General features: G+C 37.2%; 1 protein-coding gene across 1 annotated transcript; it reads right to left on the minus strand.

Annotated features, from left to right (window-relative positions):
* Window positions 1-1,125: 1,125 nt before the first annotated feature.
* On the minus strand, window positions 1,126-24,016 carry LOC127420664 (uncharacterized). The gene is made up of 15 exons (XM_051663116.1): window positions 23,339-24,016; window positions 23,057-23,098; window positions 22,824-22,884; window positions 22,398-22,545; window positions 17,044-17,140; window positions 16,626-16,882; window positions 14,661-14,999; window positions 11,374-11,767; window positions 9,541-9,622; window positions 9,301-9,448; window positions 6,759-6,861; window positions 6,412-6,668; window positions 4,721-4,883; window positions 3,954-4,096; window positions 1,126-3,506 (listed from the first exon to the last, which is right to left on the minus strand). The coding sequence occupies exons 1-15, from the start codon at window positions 23,598-23,600 to the stop codon at window positions 3,438-3,440; spliced, it is 2,565 nt and encodes an 854-aa protein (XP_051519076.1). The 5' UTR covers window positions 23,601-24,016; the 3' UTR covers window positions 1,126-3,437.
* Window positions 24,017-27,867: the final 3,851 nt, after the last annotated feature.

Consider the following 27,867-nt stretch of genomic DNA (forward strand, 5'->3'; position numbering starts at 1 on the left):
TTCACATATGTGCATGTGTGCTTGCAAAAATAAAGGCCTAGGACCTGTGCACGCACACATACACACACACACATGCACAAGCACACACAAACATACACATGCTCACGTCAGGGGCGTAGCTATGTGGTGGCCATGGGTGACCAGTGTAACCCCTGATTGAAGCTTGGCCACCCCTCTGGCCATTTGACAACACTGACAGACAGGTGACTTTTTTCACCGCTCTATGATGCAAACAGTCTGCGCTATTCAGGCTGAACAGCTGCGAACCGCCCACATGGCACAAACCCCTGTTTATTCTGTTGGTTCATGTTTTTCATGTCTTTTATTCACGTTTGTAGTTAGGGTTTCTGGATATCACTTTTTTTAATAAAATTGCACTTGGTTTCTTCAATCAATTGTCATCGTCTTTGTCATTGCCAGCACCAGCCAATGTTACAGAATACCTGACTGACCAAAATGAACCCAGCAATCCAACTCCTACGCCTACGTCAGGGGAATCGTCCTGGAGGATTATATGGAGGACTTCTGCGCTCTGGCCTGCCAGGTGGACTTTAATGAGGTCACCCTCAAAGGCATTTCTTTGCTTGGCTCAGTATATCGACCTTTCCCTGCAGATTATTGGTTCTGTGTTCACTGTGGGGGAGGCGGATGTCGAGCCGGAGTCCCACGTCATGGTCGGCGAGCCAGAGTTCCTCGTCATGGTCGCTGAGCTAGTGCCATCTTTTGCTCCGGATCCTGAGTCTGCCCCATGCCATGTCACAGCAATATACATTTCCAACCCACCCTGTCAGCCAACATTTGTGACCTCACTTGACCCCTAGGTCCCTTTTTGTCCCCAGTTCCACCCGATAAGCTGAGGTCATAAGGTTAGAACCTATAAACCAAGCTGGTGTCTTGGAGTCCAACACCTTAAAATAGTTTAACCTCATCTTTATCTGATCTGGACCCTAAAGCAATAGTAAAGAAAGAAAGAAAGAAAGAAAGAAAGAAAGAATCTATAATTCATCTAATCTATAATTATGGTTTACAGTTAGATAATACAGAGGTCAAATAAAATTATAATTTTAGTTCTGCTTTGCTGTCAAAATAGACCAGAAATAAAACACAACAAATTATAGTATTTCTGAGAGGTTTATTTATTTCCAAGGAAGAACTAAGACAAAAGTTAAAACCAACGTGAACATAAATTCATAATGATCACTGAAATAAAATGACAATACAATAAGACAAAGTATACCACTGAGACAAAATAAACTAAAACAAGAAATATTGCACTTGATTTAAAAAACATACCATATTCCCACAACAGGTCTTTCCTGACAGAGTCAAGAGTCTAGCTTTAACACTTTAAGCTTATCCTGTCATCAGTTGGTTCAATTTCAAACTATAAAATACTAAAGAAAAGCAGGTAATTTTCTTTTTCATTTAATTATCTCTTCAGTTCATGGACTACCCATTCCTCTAGAGGTGCGCTACAGCTATTGTTCCCATAATAATTGAGACGAGAGGACCAGAACCGTCTTAGCTTGTTTGTCTGGCAAACAAACACTAAATGCCCATAATAATCATATTTGAACAGAATTAAAACCCATTAAAATCAAAGTGGCATGTCAAATGATCAATGCTCGCTTTGAATGACTTTTTGTTTTCCCTTTTTGTCCTTTTTAACTAAATAGTACTAAGACTAAAAGACAATAGGATGAAGATTAGTGAGGCTAACATAGATGATAAAGCAAGTTAAGGTCAGTTCTTAATCAAGGCAACTATGTTAAGACCACTTCACTTTATTTATGCCCAAAGCAGTGCTCCACAAACTTGCTGAATCATCAACTCCCTCACTTTACGGATATATGCACACACGATCTGACAAACTCTAAAAGTCAAACATTGCTGGATCTATTTTGGTAAATGGTTGAATGTCAAATTTTCTCCAGATCTCAACCAGATATAAGCAGATTTTACAGTTTCAAGTTCTTTTGAAGGCCAAGCAGGTGCTGAGCCTAGACTACCTTTGTAGTTGAATGAGTTTTTAAAACAAATGTATGACTCATTTCAACTGGATACGGATATCTCTGAATAGGACTTGAGCCAAAGTCCTCTTCTTTCTTTAAAGACTTTTCAATTTCTCATTCAGGTACTCTGTTATACCTAGCTTCACTGGTCTGTAGAAACATTATGGCAAATGGAGTCTGCAAGTGCAGCAGGACAAAAAGGGAATTCCATGAAGTCTTTGAAAGCTGCCTTGCATCTTTATACATATCTCTTCTCTTTATTGAATGTGTTTCAATATTGAATCTGATTTTCTTCCTTAGTCTACTTCCTTCAACTTAAACAGTGCAATAGAAACATACTCTACACCATTTTTTGTTTTCATTGTTTGGCAATTGAGAGATCACCTGAGACTGAGTGCTTTTTTTCCCCAGGCAGTGCTATATAGAGGTCTGCACTGCTATGCACTACAAACAGAAAGGCAACAGACTCTTCAGGCCATCTGAGGGCAGCCTGCCTGAGCCCCACCCTGTTTTATCTCTCCACTCTTGTGCACACACATGAGTGGCGAGAGCTGGACTGTTGCTTCTCTACCAAGAAATATGTGCAACAATTTTAACACCAAGCAAACTATGATGTTTGGCTTAAAGGCATTCTACATTTAAAATCTAAAATAAAGTCCTTGTGAACAAGAGAAAATAAAACAAAAGCCACACTTGGGATACGAGGCAACATTGCAAAGAGCTTTTAGACAGCATGTTACCAAGCACAGTTTACTGTGTGTGTCTGCAAGGAAACACAATCGATGAAAAAAAAAAACAGCCCTCAAAAGAGCTTAAACAAGATAAGTACATTATGTCAGTCCTTTCAGTCTGTTTTCATCAGAATCTGTTCTCTGCATTGTTCATACTTTGTGGGGATTAAGCGAGACTACATTATTAGCTTAGTCCAACATAGCAAGAGGATGAAAACCAAAAATAAAACAGCAGTGATTTTTAAAACTGAGTCACACAACTCAATCAAAGAAAACGGAAATGTGCAAAAGTCAAAACTGATAAGTTTCTTCAGAGTTGTACTGTGAATGGCTATGGTTGTAGTGTTTTCTTGCATTTCTCTTCATGTATCTGAAAAGGTCTGCAAGTTCTTTGTCAATGTTTACAGAAAAGCATGAGCAAAGTAACTCGTATGACAAAGCTCTGCCAGCTTAGTCCGACAGGGGTGTGCCCATCCTTTGGGCTTCGACACAGACAAGCCTTTGGGACTGTGACTCTCCGGGTTGGGCATGGAGTAATTTGAGTGACTTCCTGCACTCTTACTTCTGGATTTTCCTCATACATGTTTGTTTTCTCTCAGTGGTGACAGCATAGTGAACAATCGCTGTCACTAGGAGATAAACAAAAACGAAAGCTCCTAAAGCACAACTGCTTTGGACTCGTGCCATGCATTTCTCAGCGTGATGGGCAGATGTCGAGTCTCTGCTCCACGGTTGATGTGGCTTGGTCTGGATGTTGATCAATCTGACAAAAAGGGAAAGACAAAGAGACAGCTGGAGTTAGACACTCATTTTAAATATACAAGCTATATTCACATATACCAAAATTTAATGCATGTATCATGGCACTACTCTCAATGTTATATTCATTAAATCTGAAGTGTGTAATTGTTTTCGCCACTAGTGGCACCGAACGGAATTGCGAAAATAAACGTTTGTTTTCAAACAGCTTTCTGAATATGCAACATTTCTGCAAACAGGTAGTCCCACCCCTAACTCACGCCATTGGTTGAGTCAATGTTATTGTATCAGTATGGATGGGTCGCTTAAAACAATCACAGTGTTTACAGTTTTTGAAAAAATTAACCTACAAATGGCTTACAGTTGTCTCTGCATATTAAAAACTGGGATAAAAGAAAGTATTTTAACACAGAAAAAGTTACACACCTCAGCTTTAACACTAAAATCTTACCTCAGAGTAGGGGGGAGGGGGCCGGAATCGAAATTCCTGGATGTAGGCAAACAGAGGGCCATCAAAGTTCTCCCGCCCTGTGGGCACTTCCAGACAGCTTTGCCGCTGTTCTTCTGTGACCACCTCTGCATAGGCTGGAGGAGCTGCAAACCAAAAAATTTTATGTTAACATTGTTACTGTGCCAATCACGTTGTCTGTTTATTTTTGAGCACAAAGTGTGATCTGCTGAACTCAACTTCCTCTCTGGAAGTTTAATTTAAAGGAATACTAAGCAACAAGTTTTTCATACAAACTCTAAATGTCTAACCACTCGGCTCTCCTCTAGTATCTGCTTCCTCTATAATCTGATTCAGAGGGCATCACATGATCTTCATATATACAGACTCTAGTCACTAGGGGGTTGTTCAGCTAAAAATAAAAATTCTGTCATCTTTTACTCACATGTTGTTTCAACCCAATATGACTTTCTCACTTGTTATGTTAGGCAGAATGTTAGGGACTCACATCCTCAGTAATCATTCACTTTTATTGTACCTTTTCTCCAAATAATTAAAGTGAATGGTGACTTAAGCTGTCTTCAACCTAACATCTCCTTTTGTGTTCCAAATAAGTAAGAAAGTCATATGAGTTTGGGACAACACAAGGGGAAAAATTATTTCACCCACCATTTCATGGGGTAAACTGAAAAATCTTAAATACATCAAAACAAATGGCAATAACTGACAACCTAGCAGAATACCAGGCAGTATCATGTAAAGTTCTTTACCTTCAGGCCTCTCGGGGAGAGCCATGCCTAACCAACTCATGGTCATGCTGCACTGGCTGCTGACAGAGGAGGTACGGCTACCAAAAGAGTGGAGGGGGATGGTGCCAATCACCAGGGGCAGGTTGATAGACAGGTTCATGGCTCCTGGGATGTCCACATATACCTGCAGATAAAAATCAGTCATACTGGGTCAATACTTAATTCACTTTAGATGAAGAGCATCAGCCAAATGGCAAATAAATAAAGATTAAATTGCATTATTGAAGTGCTCACAGCTTATTAACAACATATCCACACATTAAACATATTAATTAGCAATGTTGCTACTAATATATCTAATATGGATCTCATATTCAGATATGAGGGTAACCATTAAGGGAGCTGACCATTTCACAAGCAAAGCACTGACAGATTGGTTTGTGGGGTTAATAGGTCATTAACACTTATTGGCCTGAATTTCATCAGATATTTTTGGCTGATCTTCTTATCAGTCGGTGCTGACAGCAGTTGGAATAATCTAATTATCGTCCATAGTGCTGCATTTGTTGAAGAGCAAGATGAGTTTCAAGGAACTGATCCTTCAACAGCTTTGAACACATTTGAAAGTTCTTGCGGTTTTACAAATTCTTGCATTAGAAGCAAGGTTATTATTGTTACTGAAAACAATTACTTAGATGAAAACTAGCAGTGGAAAAACATTACTTTAAAAAAAAAAAAAATAATAAAATAAATAAACTGAAACTACAAATGTGCCCTACAACACAAACAAAAACTAAATAGGAAATTACTTTTGTTTTCATGCTTTCAATAACTGTTGGATGATTTAGAGGCACGAACATCTGTGGGAGGGGCTTTGGGTGACACCAAAATATGCTGCTGATAAATGCTGCAGAGATGTCAGAGTAGTTACTGCTGAATGTATCGGCAATCGCACATTTTATAGCACATTCTATTCATGCCAGTAAGTGCTGCAGTATACTGTTGTTGTGAATTTGACAAATACAATTTTTTAATTTTAACTTTTGGTATTATTTTGAGCATGAGTAGTTTCTAATCAAGCGCCATCACAGGCAAACAATATTGATAACACTTTACAATGAGGTCCTTTATGCTAACATTTTTAATGTATTAGCTATCTTCAATTAACAAAGAATAATATTTTTATAGCATTTTTAAATATTGGTCAGTGTTCATTTATAAATGTACAATTGTTCATTGTAGTTAATGGTTGTTCATAATGCATTAAATAATGTTAATATATTGTATTTGTTAACAAACTTCTAAACATATGCTAGCATATGTTGGAATTTGAATAATGAAAAGCATTCATTAGTGCTGTAATTTTGTTTATTGATAGTTCATGTTAACTAGTGTTAACAAATACAACCTTATTACAAAGTGTTGCAGATAATATTTTGTTATAATATATATATATATATATATATATATATATGTATAATTTTTTTATACAAAGGAAATAAAAACTATTTATGCACCATTAAAACTAACTAAAACAAAACTGAATTTGAAAACCAAAACACAAAACGAAATAAAAAACTAGTGACATTTTCAAAATTATAATAAATATTTAAATAATATAATAAACAATTGCAGATACCTTAAAATCAATACAAAGTTGATGTCAAAAGTAATAAAACCAAAATATAAAACTATAAAAGCACACAAATTACCATGAGTGAGTACTCCACTCTGATGATACTGCAGTCTAGTATGGAGGGTGACACAGGGGGAATTTTCAACATCTTTCCATTCCATGTCTCCGTCTTGCCAGAAGAAAGCGACTCTCCCCGGATGTTGGCCACCAATTGCTTGATCTCTTTCATCTTCCCTTTGGCATAGAAGGTCTGCGTTTGGTAGATGGCAGCCTTTGGCACGACCATACGTGAGGAGCAGTTTTCAATCTCAGCAAAGATCTGAATGGACTCTCCTGTGTAAACAAACCAAAAGTTCACTTGATGTAACCGTAAGTATATGAGTAAAAAATGTGCATGCAATGTCAAAGTCCAAAGTTAATTACCTGGAGTATAACCCTTCCGTTCAATTTTGGCACTTAAGGAGATTGGACCTGAGGTGCAAAACCAGCAGCATAGTGTTTTTTCTTTAGTGCCTGCCTGTGGAGACTGTGGGAAGGTGAAAAACAAGACTCTTAAATACAAGAACCTAGGGCTGCTCTATTATGGCAAAAATCATAATCATGATTATTTTGGTCAATACTGAGATCACGATCATTTAAAACAATGTCTTTTTAACAGTGAATTTCCTTGAACTTAAAATGTAAACTGCACTGGGTAGAGGAGGAGGCTGTTGTCATATGATAATTATATTATTTTACGTATGGTGGTCAAATAAAGGAAAGCCTCCATCACCATCATTAACAGCAGGGATGCTCATAGTTTTATGGAATGAGATCTACTTTTTCACCATGTTATTGCAGCAAGATCTACCATATACAATAAAGGCTATACATTACCACAATACCAAAATTACAGTAGTCGGTCGTGAAATTTGACGATTCTCAATACCAGCTTCAAAATCACAACAAATAATAACACTAAATAATATGTTAATTATGGAAAAATTGTTTCAAGTTCTTAAGTAATTATTCAAGACTAGTAAACAGTCAGTAATAAAATAACAATAAAAAACAGCAATAAATAGAAATAGATTAAAAATAATAGAACACAAAATACAAATTAAGAAAATTCAGTGCTTTTTTAACAGCTTTAAAAGTTTTTAACAGCAGTTTCAAGTATTCAAGTAAACATTCAGAATGAAATGCAACATAAAACTACTACTGGTCTTCACTGTATGATTATAATACATTAAAGAGCACCTGTTGTGGTTTTTCAAATATTACCTTTCATGTAGTGTGTTATGTAGCTGTTTGTGAATGTAAAAAAGTCTGCAAAGTTTCAAAAATCAAATTGCATGACAAATGGAGTTATTGACTCCCAAAAGAAAGAACCGATTCTGAACACCTGAAACGAGTCGTTAGTAATTCCAGACTTACTTCCTGTACTAACCTACGTAATTTGGTAACAAAAAACCCACCACTGGTCTTCATTGGCTGCTGGCAAACAGCTTTGACCCGCCCTCAAACACTACACTAAGCGGTAGACCAGTCACAACAGACTGGGACATCTGACCAATAAGAGCAGAGTAGGCTCTCTGAAAGGAGGAGTTTAGAATGAATCCTTTAGAACGGATCATTGAACGAGTCGTTTTTGACACTGGGAAAAAAAGGTAATGCAGCAATTTAAATTATGAGCAAATGATAGTGTTTTTTGACCTTGGATGCATGTAAATCTACTGTATGAGACCTTTAAAACAAAATTAGGCATGTTTAAAAACCATAATAGGTGCTCTTTAATACTTTTTAATGCTACTAACGTTACTCAGTCAAGAGCAGTGAGTGTTTTCTCATTTTCTTGTTATGGTTGTTTGATTATTATAATGACACACTAGACGGCAGCAGGTCTATTAGCTTACATTTATACTTACAAGTCCGACATTTTAATACAAATCCGCTTTTTTATCAGCTGTTTACGTTCACTTTAGACATCACTCTCTGTGTTTACATGAATACCTCACCAAAAAGGGCATTTTGGCGAAATTTTGAAATGCATTTGACCGTTCAGGTGCGCGTTAGCGCGAGCATTTTCGGAACACCCGTCCATGTTCAGCACACGCAGAGACACCACCTGTCAATCAAACAGGGCACAGCTGTTACTAGATCGCTAGTGAATTATAAAATGATGTGCTCTTGATTACTTTCAACAGCAGAATAAGAATATTAACTTTCTAATAAGTGACACAGGCCTAGGCTATCACAAATATAGTAGGTTATTTTTTTGTTATTGATGTTTTCTGCTTGTCCGGTCAACATTCTCCGATAACATTTTCTTCTGCAGTATAGCTCCTAAAGTAAATGCACGTTGTTTTAAAGGAGTTTTAGATATTATTTTGGAAAACAAGCCAAAAAAGACTAATCACAAACGTATTTTGTTCCAGTGTATAATGTGCTAAGACTCGCTCATCTTTATGTTCACTTCGATCCATATTTAACTAACAAAAAACAAACTTCCTCTTCTTAATAGAGCTGTGTATCACCGATTTTCTTCATGTTAAGATACACACAGTGAACGTGACACATATATTGTGATTCACTATGTTATAATCCAGCTGCACCAAATGCGTGCGAGTGATGAGCGTCCCCGCGCCAGAGAGTGCATCAGCCGGGAGAAGATTCGATCTCTTCCCCGGTCACTTCAGGCAACTCACAGACACCGCGCTGACCGCACAGAGTTTCGGAGTTTATTTTCATAACCCACTTCCTTATTATCTGAACTTTAATAAAGGATGCTTTAACGATTTAACGCCGGGGTGTTTCATTGCGAAACAGAATGCGGCACAATAATCGTTTTATCTCGATTATTTTGTTTTCATAATCGTTGGAAGCCAAAATCGTAATTGAAAATAAAATTAGATTAATCACCCAGCCCTACAAGAACCTTGAACCTTGGGTATTCTTCAACATTGCACTGACTGCAAGCACTCACCAGCAGGAGAGGAGTGTTGATGTCGATGTGTTCAAAGACTGTAAACTCTTTCTTGGTCTTCATGGGCAGCAGCCACGGCCTGTGTAGCTCAGCCTTCACCCAGTAGCGCACACTGCCATGCTTCCCTTCGAACGAGGTAGCCAGAGGTCTGCATGTGGAAAAAGGAGATACAATAAGTGTGAAAGAAACCTACAGGTGAATAATGATTTGGTTTGGTGCCATAATCGCACTGACACTCACGTTTGTGGAAGCTCAAAGCTGAATGCATACTCATGTCTTCCTGAATGAATAGTGGTGAGTCCCTCCTCAGAGTTATCATCATCTGAAACAGAAGAGAACAATATTCCAAATATACCTTACCTGGTAAAGCATTAAGGCATCTTCTTGTTTAGTACATGATCTAATGCAGTCTCTTTCATAAACTCCACCATATCATTATTATATTTGTATTTCACATTTGCATTATACATGTTTAATCACACTGTACTGCATGCGCAGGTGTATTCGTGTGTGTTCAGGTTCTGTATTAGTCTTCAGGATGGGAAAATGCTCTTAAAATGCACTGCAGTCCACTTGAAACATAAGGTTAATGTGAGATAAAACCAAAATGTTATACTTTTTTTATGTGATACTAAAAAACACCGGAAAGGTTTCTGTTTCGCCAGCTCAGCACTCCATTGTGGTAAACAAGCACGATCGGAGCTGTCAATCAAAGGCAGACTCCAGCAAGAGAAGACCGGCCTAAACCGGAGCCAGCTGCCTCCCTGTGCCGGTGTGGCTCGCGCATTAAGCATTCAGTGTGTGAGCGCGCTTGAATCTACGCGTGTACTGCGGCGTGCACTTTCTGAGTATTCTCCCATTCAATATTATTACACGTGAGGGAAATATGACAAAAAAGGAGACACCAGCAATCACAAACGACAGAAAACGACCAATTTCCATAATCGATTTCTTTATTGTAACCAAAAGCATCAAAATGACATCATAATTAGACATATTAGATTTGATTTTACAGAGGAACGATAGTCTTTGAAATTACAATGCGCATGCAACTAACATAGTCATAACATGCACTACTTGATTTGTATACAGAGTTTCAACATAAGGCAAATATTGACTAGCTTCTCCAAAAGCTATTTCATAGGAACAGACCAATAAAAACTTCCAGACCAAGAAAGCCGACTGACACCATTACACAGTTTGTTTGGATGCATTAACAGTGTATGCAAGAATATTAATGTAGTGATGTTGTCTTTTCAGTTTGAAGGGAACTTAGTGGGAATATTGGACTACGTAATGCATCTAGATCTGGTCAAAAATAGTGCATGAAGTCAAACATGTGTGCAAAGTTGCAGCTGTTTTTCCTCACTTTCCGCAAAAGCATGATGTCATAGAAGACACGTTGACGCGTCCACCAATCAGAGACAAGAACTGCTAGACACTGCATCAAAACAGGATTAAACCGCTTCTAACAATGGGTGGAAACTTAAGACATTATGGCATAAATACTAGTCATCACCTCTGTTTTATTTTATTTTATTTATTTATTTTTTTACGCGTTTTAATATAGAAAATATATGGATGTCTCAATTTATTTTACATAAATAATCGAATAGTGTTTTTTTAAACAAGGCTGTAGATGAGAAAAGTATTGCCACCGTTCATTCAAGCTACTTCACTGACACCTGAAAAGAATGCTTATGTGTAGACATAAAAAAATAAAATAAAAATAAAAAAGATCTAAAGGGATAATTTGTGTGTTGCCAGAATCGTTAATTTGCAATGCCCTATTGAGGCTGTCATGTAATGTTCCATATGTATGGCAGTGATGCATTATATGGATTTATCACCAAGCTAATTAAATCTAACAAATGAATACATAAATACAACGAAAAAGAAAATAAAGCTATATGCATACATATTACACATAATAGTGGGCTATCTCCACGTCCACTGGTCAACAAGTACAGTGCAGCATCCAAAGTAGCCTATGTCATCCTGGACCATTGAGCATCCATCCTAACAGTACATTTAATGTTCTTCAAAATCGACACATTTTATCTGCATGCTTACCTCGTTCATGGCCAATAAGGATGTCTCTATGATTCAGATATTCCACTTCTTCTGTATAATTTTGCGTGTAGGCAGTGTTGGATCCAGCATTTCGCGATTCTGTCCAACGAACTTTCGCAAATCCTTTGCCGTGAATTTTAAGGGACTTCACGCGAATCTCTCCGGTGACTTCGATAATAACTCTTCCTGAGACGGAGTCCCCGCTTGAGAAAACAGGGATATTGCTGTCATTTAGACAGTCATAGCTTACAATGAAGCTCTTTACCTTTCCTAGCACCATGGTGGCAAGAAAATAAAATGTACAAAGTTCTGTAGAAAAACAAGACCCAACACACACTCTGCAAAGTCTATGAAAATAATCTCTTGTGAAAAAAGCAAGACTTAACACTGGATAGTGTCATGGAGGTGCGAGAGCTGAACAACAGCAACAGATGCTGTCATCGCCTCTCGGCTGAAGGCTTGATGGTCTGCAATGAAAGACAGCGTTATTTCGCCTGCCGACTCTCTTTAAGGACTGCTCTGGTGAAAAACAAGATATTGCGCATGCGCATCACTTCTATCCATCCCCCTTCCGCTTTTTGTGCAGTTCTTTGACCACTTCATTAGACAAATAACACCGAACAGCTGAGTAATGTTTTAAAAGAATACGTAGAAGTCTAGGCATTTTTCACACTTTTAGGTAGAGTTTCACATTAATGTTTTAACAGTTTGGTAACAGAGTAACATAGGCTTGTTTGTGGGAATTAGGGCCCGGGTTACTCTAGGAATGCACAACATCACTATTAATGTGCTTTTGCAGAAATTAATGGAGTATAAAAATGCTTATTTGGGACAGTTTTTACCTCAGTGGTCTATAATGACGTAATAACGCTGCAATAAACACCTTTCAGTTCACTAGTCCAAGCATATACATATACAAAGCACTATATTACCAGCTTTCTGACAGACAGGCAGCAATAGGGGAAATTCACTTCCAGCACAGGTACAATCAGCCCAGGTGCCCCCCAGGGATGTGTGCTCCCCCCACTACTCTTCTCCCTGTATACAAACGACTGCATCACCAAGGACCCCTCTGTCAAGCTCCTGAAGTTTGCAGATGACACTACTGTCATAGGTCTCATCCAGGATGATGTTGAGTCTGCACACAGAAGGGAAGTTGAACAGCTAGCCGGCTGGTGCAGTCAAAACAACCTGGAGCTGAACACGCTCAAAACGGTGGAGATGATTATGGACTTTAGGGAACACCCCAACATTGACCCCTCTCAACATTCTAAACAGCACTGTGGCAGCAGTGGAGTCATTCAGGTTCCTGGGCACTACCATCTCACAGGACCTGAAGTGGGAGACCCACATTGACTCCATTGTGAAAAAGGCCCAGCAGAGGTTGTACTTTCTTCACTAGTTGAGGAAGTTCGACCTGCCACAGGCGCTGCTCATACACTTCTACTCAGCAGTCATTGAGTCTGTCCTCTGCACTTCAGTAACTGTCTGGTTTGGTTCAGCTACAAAATCGGATATCAGAACAGTTCGGACTGCTGAGAGGATTACTGGTTGCCCCCTGCCCTCCCTTCAAGAACTGTACACTTCCAGAGAGAGGAGAAAAGCTGGAAAAATCACTCTGGACCCCACTCACCCTGCCCACTACCTTTTTGAACTGTTGCCTTCTGGCTGACACTTCAGAGCTCTGAGCACCAGAAACGTCAGGCACAGGAACAGTTTTTTCCCTCAGGCTATCCATCTCATGAACAGTTAAAACTGCCCCATTGAGCAATAATTATGAACAATACACAGTTTAGTCTTTTTATATTTATCCGACACATCCTACCTCTTCTGCCATTACATTCCCTTGCACTGTCTGTATATAACAGATTTGTATTTGCACTACGTATATATATATATATATATATATATATATATATATATATATATATATAGTCTTATTGTGTATTCTATATATACTTTATTTTCTATTAATTTTTTATTTATTTATTTTTTTTATTATTATCTCTGTCTTGCTGCTGTATTATTTGTGCACTGGAAGCTTCTGTCACCAAGACAAATTCCTTGTATGTGTAAGCATACTTGACAAAAGCTGATTCTGATTCTTCTGATTCTATGGGTGTGACACATGTAGCCTAGGTTATAATAAAGCCATTAGATTGAAATATAGGTGGATGAGAATGAGAGGAAGATGCTAAAAGATCATTATTATAAAGATTGAGGTTGGTTTTTACATAACATCACTTGCAGGTTAATCTGCTGTAGGCCAACATCCTATGTAGGACTTTAAACGTGTTTGTTTACAAAATGTTTATTTATTCTGTAAAGTAGGACTACATTGCAAACAGTTTTAAAAGGTCCTTCAAATAAAGTTGTACTACAGTACGTTTGTTGTCACTTTGAATACTTGTGCACCACCCAGTGGCTATGAAAACTCTTTGGTTGTTCCACGTCTACAAACGTGTGTAGGCGTTATCGTTGCATTGTGCTACCACCTAGTGGTAATTAGAAATCTGTTGACATAAAAACCTCTCTCTCGAACATTTTTGACTGGCTATATAACGGCTATAGAATATATTATGGTTTTGCTTTAGGGAATTTTTCAGTTTATATTTATAGCAGGCCTATTGTTTGTAGTGCAGGTAAAGGTAGCCTACATAAGAACCTTTGATAAATTGTTAAAGTTAGATAAGGTGAGTCTTGAGACACTGTTTGAATGTTTACTTGTTCTGATAACCAATCACAAAGGCCTGTTGAAATGATGGCATATTGTTCCCCTGTGTTTATATAAATGGGATGTGGCTGATTGGTGAGCCAGTTTACACTGGTTCTTTGGAAATATCTTACACTTTTCTTTAAAATGAACTGCAAATCTAGTTCAACTAGAAGGCAGTGTTCAAATGGTCTGGAAAGAAAAGTAAACTTGGGCTGGGCTGATCCCTCTCAGCACCTCTGTAGACATAGAGAAACTTTCTTTTGTATGTGTGTAAAATGGGCAGGGGTACCTGGTTCAAGTACTCATGCTTTGAATTTACTTAAAGCTGAAAAGACACATCACAACACAGAAGTAAAATCTATAAAAAAATGAGGCATTCTAGCATCAGAAATGGTAATGAAAAGCTATTCAAATATAAATTTCCTGTAATGAAAAATGTTATGTTTACAAGGCACCTTAATAAGCACTGAGCTTGAATTCATGCATAAAGTCCATAAAACCATTGAGTCATCATTGATGCATTATGAGTGATACTCAGAAGTTTGGCTGGCAAAGAAGACTAATGAGGCACATTAGGAGAGAACTCTTGAGTGCTTTGATTTGGATCAAAAGATGGTGCAGATGGAGTCAGATGAAAACCAGGTGACATGGCATTTGGAGCAGTTGCAGTTACCCCTGGCTCTGAATATGTGGGGTTGTGCAGAGGGGGGTAAAGCCCTGTAGCTGGTGGAGGAGGAGGTAGTACACCAGCAGCAGCAGGTGGATAGGCAACAAGGTTAGGCTGAAGTGGGGGATATGGCTGGAATCCTCCAGGTGGGCCTAGCCATGGAGCACATTGTTGGACAGCTGAAAGAATAACCACAGGGAATTTGATTTCTGGATCTGTGGCAAAAGGCACATCCAGATATATCTGCAAGAGAATAATATAAAAAATAGTTTAAGTGAGCTGTTAAACTGCAGATACTTGTGTGGAAGTCACAATAGTGAAAAAAAAAAAAAACAACAAATCTAATTATTTATTTATAGGGGAGACTGGTGCTAGTTGTCACACTTTTTACTCCAGTGAATATTTCTCAGGGTGGGTTCATTTCTGAAAGTCAATTTCTGCAAAGCCACATACCTTAAAATCTTGGCTACAAAAACACTGTTAAACATTTCCACCATCACTAACCACAAAAAAAGATACAGTTCATTGAACACACAGTGTCCTTTGTGTGACAACATGCACTAATAGCAAGAATATCTTTGTCCTAAGAACACGCTTAAACCTTTTGGTAAAAATCTGCCATCATTATATAGTTGACCCTTGCCTTAATGTATGCCAGTGTGGTTTCATTATGTTTAGTTACGTATCTTAAAGGGATAGTTCACCCAAAAATGAAAATTCTCTCATCATTTACTCATCCTTATGCCATCCCAGATGTGTATGACTTTATTTCTTCTGCTGAACAAAAACAAAGATTTTAAGAAGAATATTTCAGCTCTGTGGGTCCAAGTTAATGGTGGATTTAACTTTTAAAAAGCATATAAAAGGCAGCATAAAACTAATCCATATGCCTCCAGTGGTTTAATCAATATCTTCAGAAGCAATATGATGGGTGTGGGTGAGAAACAGATAAATATTTAAGTCCTTTTTCACTATAAATCTTCACTTTTTTTTCTTATTTTGTTTTTGGTAATTCACATTATTTTTGCTTTTCGGCACCTACTGGGCAGGGAGGAGAATTTATAGTAAAGAAAGTACTTAAATATTGATCTGTTTCTCACCCACACCTATCAAATCACTTCTGAAGACATGGATTTAACCACTGGAGTCATATGGATTATTTTTACTTTATATGCTTTTTGGAACTTTAAAGTTCTTGACATCATTCACTTGCATTGTATGGACCTACAGAGCTGAGATATTGTTCTAAAAATCTTCATTTTTGTTCAGCAGAAGAATGAAAGTCATACACATTTGAGATGGCATGAGGGTGAGTAAATGATGAGAGAATTTTCATTTTGGGGTGAACTATCCTTTAAAGACCTATTAGAAAAATAGTGAAAATTTACTTTGGATTTTAGAATTGACAAATATTATCCTAATTTAAGATGGGTTTGAACTATACAGTTCATACAAAACATAATTTGTACAATTGGAATTTTGACACCAATTTAGTCATAACTGAGATATAGCTTTTATGACAACTTCCTCATTTGAGAACTAGCCCTGGTCTGCCCTACTGTATTTATTTCATTATTAGAGGTGAAGTCTTGTTGGCAGAATACTACATCAAAAGTGCTGTAAGCAATGTTGGGGGCCGTTCACACCGAACATGTCATTGTACTAAAATAGCTGGATGCAGCACAATGATAGAACACAGAACATGAGATATTTTAGGACACTTAATTCGGTGACATCTGTCAGGTAATAGAGATTTTTTCAGCATGCCATTCCATAATTGCTTACAACACTTTTAAGTAAAAGACTTTTTAAATATTGTTGAAAATGATATACTGTATGGCAATACAAAATTGAGAGAAAAATTTGCACCTTGAGTTCGTACTGCACTTTGATAATTCTACAGTTTTCGTCAGAGACAGCGATGTCAGGTGGGAGCTTCAGGTCTATTATCAGTTTTGTCTTGTCTCTAGATGGAATGAGGTCCTTAGTCTCTTTGACAATATATCTGGATTCACGATTAGTGCTCCTACCAGCAATGAAAATCTGTTGTTGCACGAGGCTGTATTTTAACTTGACGTCACGAGACGAAGAGTTGTCAATATCAGCAAAAACTCTGATTGTCTCACCTGCAACATTAATAAGAATAAGGAACTTGAGACAACATTTATCAATAATGAAAACCAAACAGAAATAATAATGACAATGAATCACAGGTTGTAGTGTCTTCAGTGTTTAACCTTAACAGATGCACTTGAGAGCTAAACTTTGTAACATGATGTAACATCACCTTGCATATAGCCAGTTTTGTCAGTTGTTGCAGTTATTGATGCTTTTCCTGAGGCAAAAAGTTTCAACTTCTTGTCTTTAGTGCCAGACTGTGGTTGCTGTAAAAAGAAAAAAAGAATATCTATCTATCTATCTATCTATCTATCTATATATATATACATATATATATATATATATATATATATATATATATATATATATACACACACACACACACAGTATTATTTTTAAGAGCAAACTAATATCACATTAAATTCATCTAAAATGATAAGTTCAGTCATGAGGCTCTACATGCCGCAAGCTGATAGGTTCTTTGAACATGTAATTAGTTAGCCAATCGGCTCACATATCCTATGGTGCAAGCTGATAGCTCCTTTGACATGTAATCTGTGAAGCTAAATAGCTTGCATGTTGCAGTTGATAGGTCCTCTGACATGTGAAAAGCTAGCCAATCGGCTTGCATGCTGTCTCTTTGTCTAACATTTAAATTGTTTCAGTTGTTTTCCGGTTGCAATTCAACGCATTACAAGAGTTTTCTCTCTGAAACCCTCCTCCTCCTAAGCACCACTTCTCTTGATCTGCTTAAGGGATTGTAAGCATGTCTTATTGTGCAGCAGTAGCAGCACATACTACATGCTTGGTGCAGCATGTTATATGTATGTCGAATTACATTCTCAACACAGCATGTCTGTGTATGTTCTAGCAGTAGCAAGTCTTTGTACATGCTAGGTATATAACCAAAGCAGAATACCTTATTCAGAAAGGCACAAACAATGACTTAAAAAGAATAATAGAAAAACATATTCATTAAAGTGATTATCCAACAAGCACAAGGATAGAGCGATTTTTAAAAAACTTTTCCAAAATTACTATGCAATGATGAGAGTGTGAAACCAGTATGAGTAAAGTGTAAACTTTAAAAATGAAAATGCTCATGTTGTGATTTTGAAGTTCAAATCGGATAGCCACAGTCTCCGACTATAATAATTTAACTAAATAATGATGTCCTCCACATTATGAAAAAATATGTGCACCCAAAATCAGTCTCAAGTGTATCGTAAAACTTTCTGATAGACTTTGGTGCTTTCTCCTGTTTGTAGGCTATATTGATTTATTCTCATTTTCCTTGCTGCAAAATGAGTGCTTAACATCTATCTCATACCTCAAGAACAACATTGTTATACATGCATAGATATAAACAAAAATACTGTTTTAGCAGATATTAATTTTAGAAATGTGAGGAGAATCAGATAGGAGTGTTTAGGTCAGATGTCCTGTATCTAATTAAGAAACACATCTGGAAGTGGCTCACATGGGATACAAAAAAAAAAAAAAAAAAAAGCTAATATAATGTGTTTTTTTTCTGTTTACACGTGTGTATCAATGTCAAATCTGTGTCATGAGTGTGCAAAATGTTTTTTTTGTGTGTGCAAATGCAGCCAAAAGTCACACTGTTGACATTTATTTTAGATTTCAAAGGAATCTTTTAATCCACAGTTGACAAAACATATTCAGCTTCATCTGGTAAGACGAAAAATAAAAGAAAAATAAAATTTATAACTGAATACTACTACTACTACTATTAATAATAAATTAATTTATGAAATAATAATAGTTTTATGACTTATACAAGGCATCTTTGATATACTGTATGGAAACTAAGAATGTGTTAAGAGTTTAAAAATGGTAAAATTACCATTTGATATAGTTTTGACACACTTCCAGTTTAAAGCAGTACTATGTAAGATTTTTGGGTTAAAAATTAACAAATTGCCATTATTGATTGAGTACATAAACAATCAGTGTTCAAAACAATGTCCTTACCTTAACCAATTCACTACTGTAAGCCTATTTGTATTTTGAGATGTCGGGTCGGATTTGGCACGAAATTGCTGGCTTATGACGTTCATCCTTGCGTCATTATGTCATGTCCGTAAACACAGGGAACGTCTCATTTTCCGGCTGGAGAAACTATGTTCAGTTCAGTCAGTCACACTCACACAGTTCAGAACAGCATCGTAGCAATCTGGATGGCTGTTTATCAGTTATAGTTTGGCAAAGTTGTTTACCTGCTATAATGCTTGGATATTTTGTCTGGAAGGGTTGTGGAAGCTAATTTTGCTTGTCATGCTTGTATGATTCAAACATTACTCATCTTTAACCGATTGCGATGTATCTACGTTGTGACATGCTAAAATTGACTTCTTGTAATTGTTATATTGCATATAATCAGATTATTTTCATGTTTAATAAAGTATATTTTATCCCCATCATTATTAAATCCTCATTTTATGTTTTTAGTTTACAGTGTTTTTGTGTGCATTGCATAGACGTACTATTGTTGTATTACAGTTCACTTGCATTATCAACTGAGACTGTACAATATGACATAATATTAATAAAGTCTTCCGTTGAACTCATATCAGCCATAACTCGAATTTCACCTTTTAAATTGATAAGTGTAGTACAATACAAACATTAATAGTAGATAAAACAATTAAAGAATCATATTAAAATATAATGGTAACTGGTGTTTGGGTCCCTTGTTCTCTATTTAAAAGCTCTTTGAGTGTAGTGTCAGAAAAGTTTACATACTGTAAGTGTAAAATTTCATTCATTTAAAATATGTAAATAAGAGTGTTTTTTATCTTCATCAAAGCAAGTAATATTTCAGTTTAAAAATGTTTAATCGTATAACATTGTAACAACACGAAAATAGCATGTTATGACTCCGGCTCTGAATATCCCCCAGCCATGATCACACACAGGCGATGTCCAGGTAAGCTCAAATCATGAGATTCATCCGCCAGAAAAGCAGTGCCTAAACACGACTGATGTAATGTGTTCTTCTGCAAATTGCTTGCAATTTCAAGTTTCAAGAGCTTTAAGCCCCACACACCTCATGTTATTTCCGAAGACAGATACAGATAATTTTGCCATAGCAGCAGATAATGGATACAGACACAGATAATGGCTTCGTTGCACACCCCTACTATGCTCTGTAGCAGCAGTGGTATAAGGAGATTTAGGGCATACTCACACTAGGCCCCGTTGCCTTGTACTAGGGTTGCAAAATTCCGGGAATTTTCAAAGTTGGAAACTTTCCATGGGAATTAACGGGAATATATAGAAATTAACGGGAATTAATGGGAATAAACTGGAAATTTGCAAAATTGCAAGTTAGCCTATAACAGGGAACTTAAATGTGGTTGAAAAAAAAAACAACATCTTGCAGCATAATCTTGGTTAAAACAAACAGAGTTAATGCAAATTCAGTTGAATTTCTACCCTGCGCATTCCTCAATCACATGCCCACAGCACACTACTTACTGCAGGCTACTTACTACAGCAGGACTATTGAAGCCACACTACTGCATTTGAGCCCAAGGACTACATCCAGTCTAGCAAGTTTTGATGATATTACTAGGGTAAATATATTTGTTCTATGGTATTAAAGTTTAATTAGCCAATACTTCATCAAAATGTGTTTATACAGTAGCTAGCAAGCCAGTAAATCAGATATGCTAAATGTAAGCTAGCTAACACCATTTCATTGACAATTTAAGAGGCTAGCTATCATGGTGCTAGCAAGCTCAACTGTAATGCTGTTTCTTCTGCCTTCTGCTAGCCAGTTGTCTGTTATCATACAAGAATGTAGGTTATAGTTTGATTTAGCATGCTGATTGAGGAGTGTTCATCTATTCATCTAGCCTATTTCTATTCATTTGTCCAGCATCAATTGTAAAATATTTTTACCATTCCAGAATATTCCAATTGTTTAGCTAACTATTTATATATCTGTGCATGGCATTGCATTAGAGTTTTTTTACAAGCTTTTTCTAATCTTATTCTACAGAACAATGCAATGTGCGCCATCTGATGTGTGGATACATTTCACCTCAGCCAATGTAGAAGGAAAGGCTGTGTACATTTGCAAATACTATGCAAAGACCTATGTTAAGAATGCCACAAAGATGCAGCAGCATATAGCCAAGTGTCCAAAGTTTTTTTCCAATATTTCCAAAATTCCCCAGCTTAAATTCCCATGGAAAGTTTCTGGAAAGTTTCCAGAAATTTACCGCCCCTTTTCAACCCTACCTTGTATCGTGCCAAAGCACGATTGTCCCCCCTCCCCACTCCCCCGCTGGCCTGCACTCACATTGCACTTAACGTTCCGGGCCGGAGCACACTTATGTCATTACGATGCAACGTTTTGTTTCAGGAAGAAAAGCGCTCTTGCAGAGCACAATAGAGTCCATCATTGTAACGTTACTTAAACAGCCCTATCACATGCCTAATTGTTGACAGCATCGTACAACTGGAATTAATCTTTTTTGTCCGAGGAGCTGCCAGGTTTACAGAGTGCATTCCGTACCTTCAGATACTGAACCCGCAGTTTTTTCAGCTTGTCACATCATTGCTCAATGGTTCTTTGGTATCCACGAGCACAAATATAGATGCAAATTTGACTGACAAATATCTCATAGATCTTGTCTGTTCTTGTGTGTTGCATCCAGTTGTTCCTGTTTACTCTCTGTCTGACCAAATTTCCAGTAAACACTGCACCTCTGCCATAGACCAGAGTGATCCCTTTGCCCAGTCACATCATTGATGTCATGTTTCGAGTTCCGTGCTCGGTCATAGCTAGCGATCACACTAGATGCGTACCGTGCCTGAGCCAACTGAATCGTGCCCTAGCCCACCTCTTCAAGCGGGCCAAGGCACGGTTCAACGTGTGCCCGGGCACGGTACGAAACGATCACACTAGTCAAACGAACTGGACTTTGGGGGTCAAACGTGCTTGGGCATGGTACAGATTGCCTAGTGTGAGTACACCCTTATTCCACCAAGACCAAACCTACCAACTTGTCATATCCATTATAACACCTTATATTTATTCCAAAAGTTTTCAAGACGAAACTGTAGTACTGTCACAATCAAATGGTTTAACATAGAAATGACATTATTTGATTTCTGAAGGCGGTACAAGGAATTTCATCTTAAATTACAGCTGAAATCTGTATATTAATGTTAATCAAATTCATCCCAAAGGTGTTCAGTGAGGTTCAGGTCTGGGCCTTATGCAGGCCACAAACCATTTTACTGGTGGCATCCTATGAGAGTGCCACACTGAAAGTCACTGAGCTCTTTGACACACTCTATTCAACTGAAAATGTTTGTCTAAGTATATATTATGGCTGTATGGTTGATTTTAAGCACCTGTTAGCAGTGGGTGTAGCTAAAATAGCCAAACCCAGGGACTTGGGGGGTTCCATATACTCTTCATCACATTGTATATTTGATACAAAATTAAGAAATATTATGATATATTGCAAAATTATTATGAATTCATACCAGTAAATGATCACTGAGCCCTTCGTTTCTCAACACAAAGGTTAATTCCTCTGATTTAGTAGTGGTCATCTTCCAAGGCCTTTTCAGCTTAACTTCTATGGTGTACTTCACATAGCCATGACATCCATGAAAAGTTGGAGGCATAGTTCTGAAATGAAGGAAAAACTAAATCTTTAGTTTATGACAAATGACTGACAATACATGGGTGTAATGTGTTTTTCTAATCCCATTAAACATACATAACAACATACCTATGCCCAATGCACAATATTATTAATGCAAATATTCTCAAATAATCAGCAAATAACATGGTTATATTAAAGCAAATATTGTTTAAAAAGAAAGCAATCTTTATGGTTTGGGAGAGCAAAAAACTTTAAAGGTGTTTTTTTAAAGACAAATCTGTAATAGCCTAATATTACTCACTTTTGAGGTAGCTGAAATCTAAATGGAAAAACATGGATTCCTGTCTTAACAACTTGCCCATCTGAGTAACACAAGGGAAATTCATTTGTTATTGCAATATTACAAATATTACAACATTGTTGCTTTTACAGAACTCGTACTATCAGTACAGCAGCCACCATTTTCAAGTTTCATGTAATTTAGAAAAGTTGAAAGTGCAAATCTAAGATATAAGCTACATGACAACCACATACAAGTCTCTCCAATAAAAAGAGTGGTATCCTTTTCTTCTTGTCCTGCAGACATGAAACAAGAAAACAAGAAGTGAAAAGTAGTCAGACAATATTTAGTTCTTAAAGACACTGTTATTACAAATCATCTTATTTTCCTCACCGTTTACAATTTCACCATGCCCCCTTTCCCTATTTTGGTTTATACATTTAACTAGCATTTGCATATTTGATATTTAAGAGTGCACACCTACAAACATATTTCATACTGGGCAAATATCGTATCTGTCTTTCAGTAACCTTTACCTTTCTTAGAGCTATCTTGAATGAAGTATTGCTTTAGTTTGAAGTATCTTTCATGGTCGCTGTAGCTTCTTTCGTCATCGCCTGACTTTTCCGTCCAGTGTACATTCGCATCCCCCGTAAACTTCACAAATAAGCTGTCCACTTTTATTTCTTTGGTCACTTCCAAAACAATTCGCCCCTCCACAATGTCACCACTAGTGAAAGTATTGCTTTCATTGATCGGATCGTAACGAACACTGAGCTCTTTGATGGTTCCTGACATTTTCCGTATTTATCTATTTCCGTATTTATCTATTTACATTCAGAGACTAAAACTACAACAAGCAGGCTTCCCGTTCCTGCAGGTGGAAGTAGGAGTGAGAAACCAAGACAGAGTTCGTGCTTTTGAAACACACACACCACGCAAGAAGGGTGTGCCACTTCCTACACTTTCCTTGGCTTCACAACTGAGAAATGACGGCTGAAAATTACATAACGGCTGCATCCGAAAGCTGGAAATGTAGGATGAAAATAAGGTACCATTAGAACTGTTCTGAGACCAGTTTTCTTAACAGTTCCATTAGTTCCATTTATTAAAAAAACGCTGTCGGTTTTAAAAGCCATTCGAATGCAGAACTCTCAACGGCAATTACATAATGGCATTATATTTCAGTTCACTTTGATAGCCACAAATCCTGACCACAAATAATGTAGGATTGCTCTGACGTCATCCACGCGACAACACGTCCACCTTTTTCAAAATAAAACACTTCTGCACTCTACAGAGACATATTAAATCATATTAATATTATTTTCCCATGGGTTCAAAACGCGTTTTGATGATGTAAAAAAAGAAGAAGAAAAAAAAGAAAATTCTATCTATCTATCTATCTATCTATCTATCTATCTATCTATCTATCTATCTATCTATCTATCTATATAGTTTTCTTTATTATAGTTGTATAGTAAAAAATATATAATTGTACAATTATAGTAATTAATATATTAAAATGATTCCTTTATATATTAGTATGTTTTTTTAATAATAATAATAATAATAATAATAATAATAATAATAATAATAATAAAAATAGCAACAATGCCTTTCTATAAGTTATATAAAAATTATGTTGTCAGTCAAAATACTTATTTGGGTAACATCAATATTAATTTGCTTCAAGTAAAAAAATATTATTCAATATATATATATATATATATATATATATATATATATATATATATATATATATATATATAAACTCAGCAAAAAAGAAATGTCCCTTTTTCAGGACACTGTATTTTAAAGACAATTTTGTAAAAATCCAAATAACTTTACAGATCTTTATTGTAAAAGGTTAACAATGGCTGTCTCGTTTGGAAGGCTGCATGCTAGGTAGGACGCATCCTTTGAAGGCTGCAGTATACCGAGCATCCTCCTTTAAACAAATCTCATTTAATCGAGACGGCCTTCGTAGGACAAACGGAAACGGAACATAACATGGTTGCTATGACAGCACGCCACTCTTTAACAAGCGGGAGCGCTTTGAGTGAGAAGGGAACAAAGTCCCTCTGGAAGGGAATGTATGAGGTACATTTTAGGAGATTTATAATGATGTAAAGAGAAAAGAAAATAGATTTTACAGGTGTACTTTTAGTCTAATACTTTATTTTAATTATATATTAATATAATTATACATATTATATACTCTGCACCCATCTACTGAGGTACTTCAACTTGGGAATTAACATTACTTGCGTTTGAACATCATATTTACGGGCAAATTAGCGTTATTATTTTTTTTAGACATTTCTGTTGAAGCAAAGAATTGTGGGTTGTGAGAGCCCACGAAGGATACACCTCATGCATCCTCCGAATTCCCGTGGAAGAAGGTCGCATTCGAAGTGTCCTACTCGCTTTTCTGAAACGAGACAGCCTTGATGACGTATGCGGCCGACAAATGCGACCTCCGGAGGATGCAGCCTTCCAAACCAGACACAGCCAATGTTTTCCATGTTTGTTCAATGAACCATAAACAAATAATGAACATGCACCTGTGGAACGGTCGTTAAGACACTAACAGCTTTCAGACGGTAGGCAATTAAGGTCACAGTTATAAAAACTTAGGACATTGAAGAGACCTTTCTACTGACTCTGAAAAACACCAACAGAAAATGCCCAGGGTCCCTGCTCATCTGTGTGAACGAGCCTTAGGCATGCTGCATGGAGGCATGAGGACTGCAGATGTGGCCAGGGCAATAAATTGCAATATCCGTACTGTGAGACATCTAAGACAGCGCTACAGGGAGACAGGAAGGACAGCTGATCGTCCTCACAGTGGCAGACCATATGTAACAACACCTGCACAGGATTGGTACATCTGAATATCACACCTACGGGACCTAATGGCAACAACAACTGCCCGAGTTACACCAGGAACACACAATCCCTCCATCAGTGCTCAGACTGTCCGCAATAGGCTGAGAGAGGCTGGACTGAGGGCTTGTAGGCCTGTTGTAAGGCAGGTCCTTACCAGACATCACCGGCAACAACGTCGCCTATGGGCACAAACACACCTTCGCTGGACCAGATAGGACTGGCAAAAAGTGCTCTTCACTGATGAGTCGAGGTTTTGTCTCAGCAGGGGTGATGGTTGGACTCGCGTTTATCGTCAAAGGAATGAGTGTAACACCGAGGCCTGTACTCTGGAGCGGGATCGATTTGGAGGTGGAGGGTCCGTCATGGTCTGGGGCGGTGTGTCACAGCATCATCGGACTGAGCTTGTTGTCATTGCAGGCAATCTCAACGCTGTGCGTTACAGGGAAGACATCCTCCTCCCTCATGTGGTATCCATCCTGCAGGCTCATCCTGACATGACCCTCCAGCATGACAATGCCACCAGCCATACTGCTTGTTCTGTGCATGATTTCCTGCAAGACAGGAATGTCAGTGTTCTGCCATGGCCAGCAAAGAGCCCGGATCTCAATCCCATTGAGCACGTCTGGGACCTGTTGGATCGGTGGGTGAGGGCTAGGGCCATTCCCCCCAGAAATGTCTGGGAACTTGTGTCTTGTTGGAAGAGTGGGGTAACATCTCACAGCAAGAACTGGCAAATCTGGTGCAGTCCATGAGGAGGAGATGCACTGCAGTACTTAATGCAGCTGGTGGCCACACCAGATACTGACTGTTTCTTTTGATTTTGAACCCCCTTTGTTCAGGGACAAATTATTCAATTTCTGTTAGTCACATGTCTGTGAAATTTGTTCAGTTTATGTCTTAGTTGTTGAATCTTTTTAAGTTCATACAAATATTTACACGTTAAGTTTGCTGAAAATAAAAGCAGTTGAAAATGAGAGGATGTTTCCTTTTTTGCTGAGAATATATGTATATATATATATATATATATATATATATATATATATATATATATATATGATATATAGTAGTAGTATATATTTTTTTTTTTTGCACTGAAATTGCATGAGATGCAACTGGCTGTCAAACACATATTGAGCTACACATAACACATACAATACACATAAGTATTTTCTCAGGCACTTATTGAGTCTAAATAGATGCACAACTTACATAATTTCAGTAGTACACGATTTCGGACAATAGTCATATCATACTGTTCATGTGTTGTACTTGCTATAGTTTACTTCCACGTAGCTTCTTCTTCAAATAGCAATGTCAAATTTAAATATTTCAGATAGATAGATAGATAGATAGATAGAAGTTTTTTATTTACTTCCATAAATTATATTTTTATGATTATTTCATATCTACATAAGTTTTGCTATATCTGCCTGTCTGTCTATCTATCTATCTATCTATCTATCTAGGTACATCATTCATAAGAGAGAGATTGAACAATACTAAAGAGGTGTGGGCAGAACTCCCAAAAATGGATAAGGTACAGGGGGTGGAATGAGGTCCCGGTTAACAAAAGACCAGAGGTGTGCATTTAAGGTTAAGTGACCAACTGCATGTAACCTTTACACATTACTTCTTTCAGGCTACTGCCAACTAAAATAAATGCATATGAGCTTGTAAATTATAATAACTAATGCACAATGCCATAGTTATAACAAATAAAATGATTTTTTGTTTTAATTCTATATTTTTATACTACATAAAAATATAGATATGCCTATGCAAGTGGTTCTGCACTATGTGACAAAAGTGCATATGATTAAAATAACCTTTCTTTTTTTTTACCTTTTAATAACAAGAATTATGTCATTCAAAACGAAATAAATACATACAAATTATACATACTGTATGTAACTATATGTAGTCTAGGTGAGAGGTACCTGGATTAGAGGGTCTCTTACCAATAACTTACTAATTACTAATGCTGTATGTATCCAAATGTGCATCAACCTGATGATGGACATGACCTCTGGCAAAAAAAGATGTATGTGTGTTGGGGTGAGATGTGGGTGAGAGAATTTGTGAATGGTTCTGAGAGTGGAATTTAAGATGCTCCAAAGATCCAAATATTGCATGTGAGATGATAGAGAGGCTGATTTCCATTTTAAGAGATTGA

This window comes from Myxocyprinus asiaticus, chromosome 3, assembly GCF_019703515.2.
Source record: "Myxocyprinus asiaticus isolate MX2 ecotype Aquarium Trade chromosome 3, UBuf_Myxa_2, whole genome shotgun sequence".
NCBI classification, from domain to species: domain Eukaryota; kingdom Metazoa; phylum Chordata; class Actinopteri; order Cypriniformes; family Catostomidae; genus Myxocyprinus; species Myxocyprinus asiaticus.

Bases quoted from the DNA above. Each gene is read 5' to 3' on its own strand.
- LOC127420664 (XM_051663116.1), bottom strand. From the start codon at position 23,600: ATGTCAGGAACCATCAAAGAGCTCAGTGTTCGTTACGATCCGATCAAT. The intron at 16,883-17,043 runs GTGATGTTACAT...TTAATGTTGCAG, and splicing joins CAAAACTGGCTATATGCAAG to GTGAGACAATCAGAGTTTTT. The intron at 15,000-16,625 runs GTGCAAATTTTT...ATTCTCTTGCAG, and splicing joins AAGTGCAGTACGAACTCAAG to ATATATCTGGATGTGCCTTT.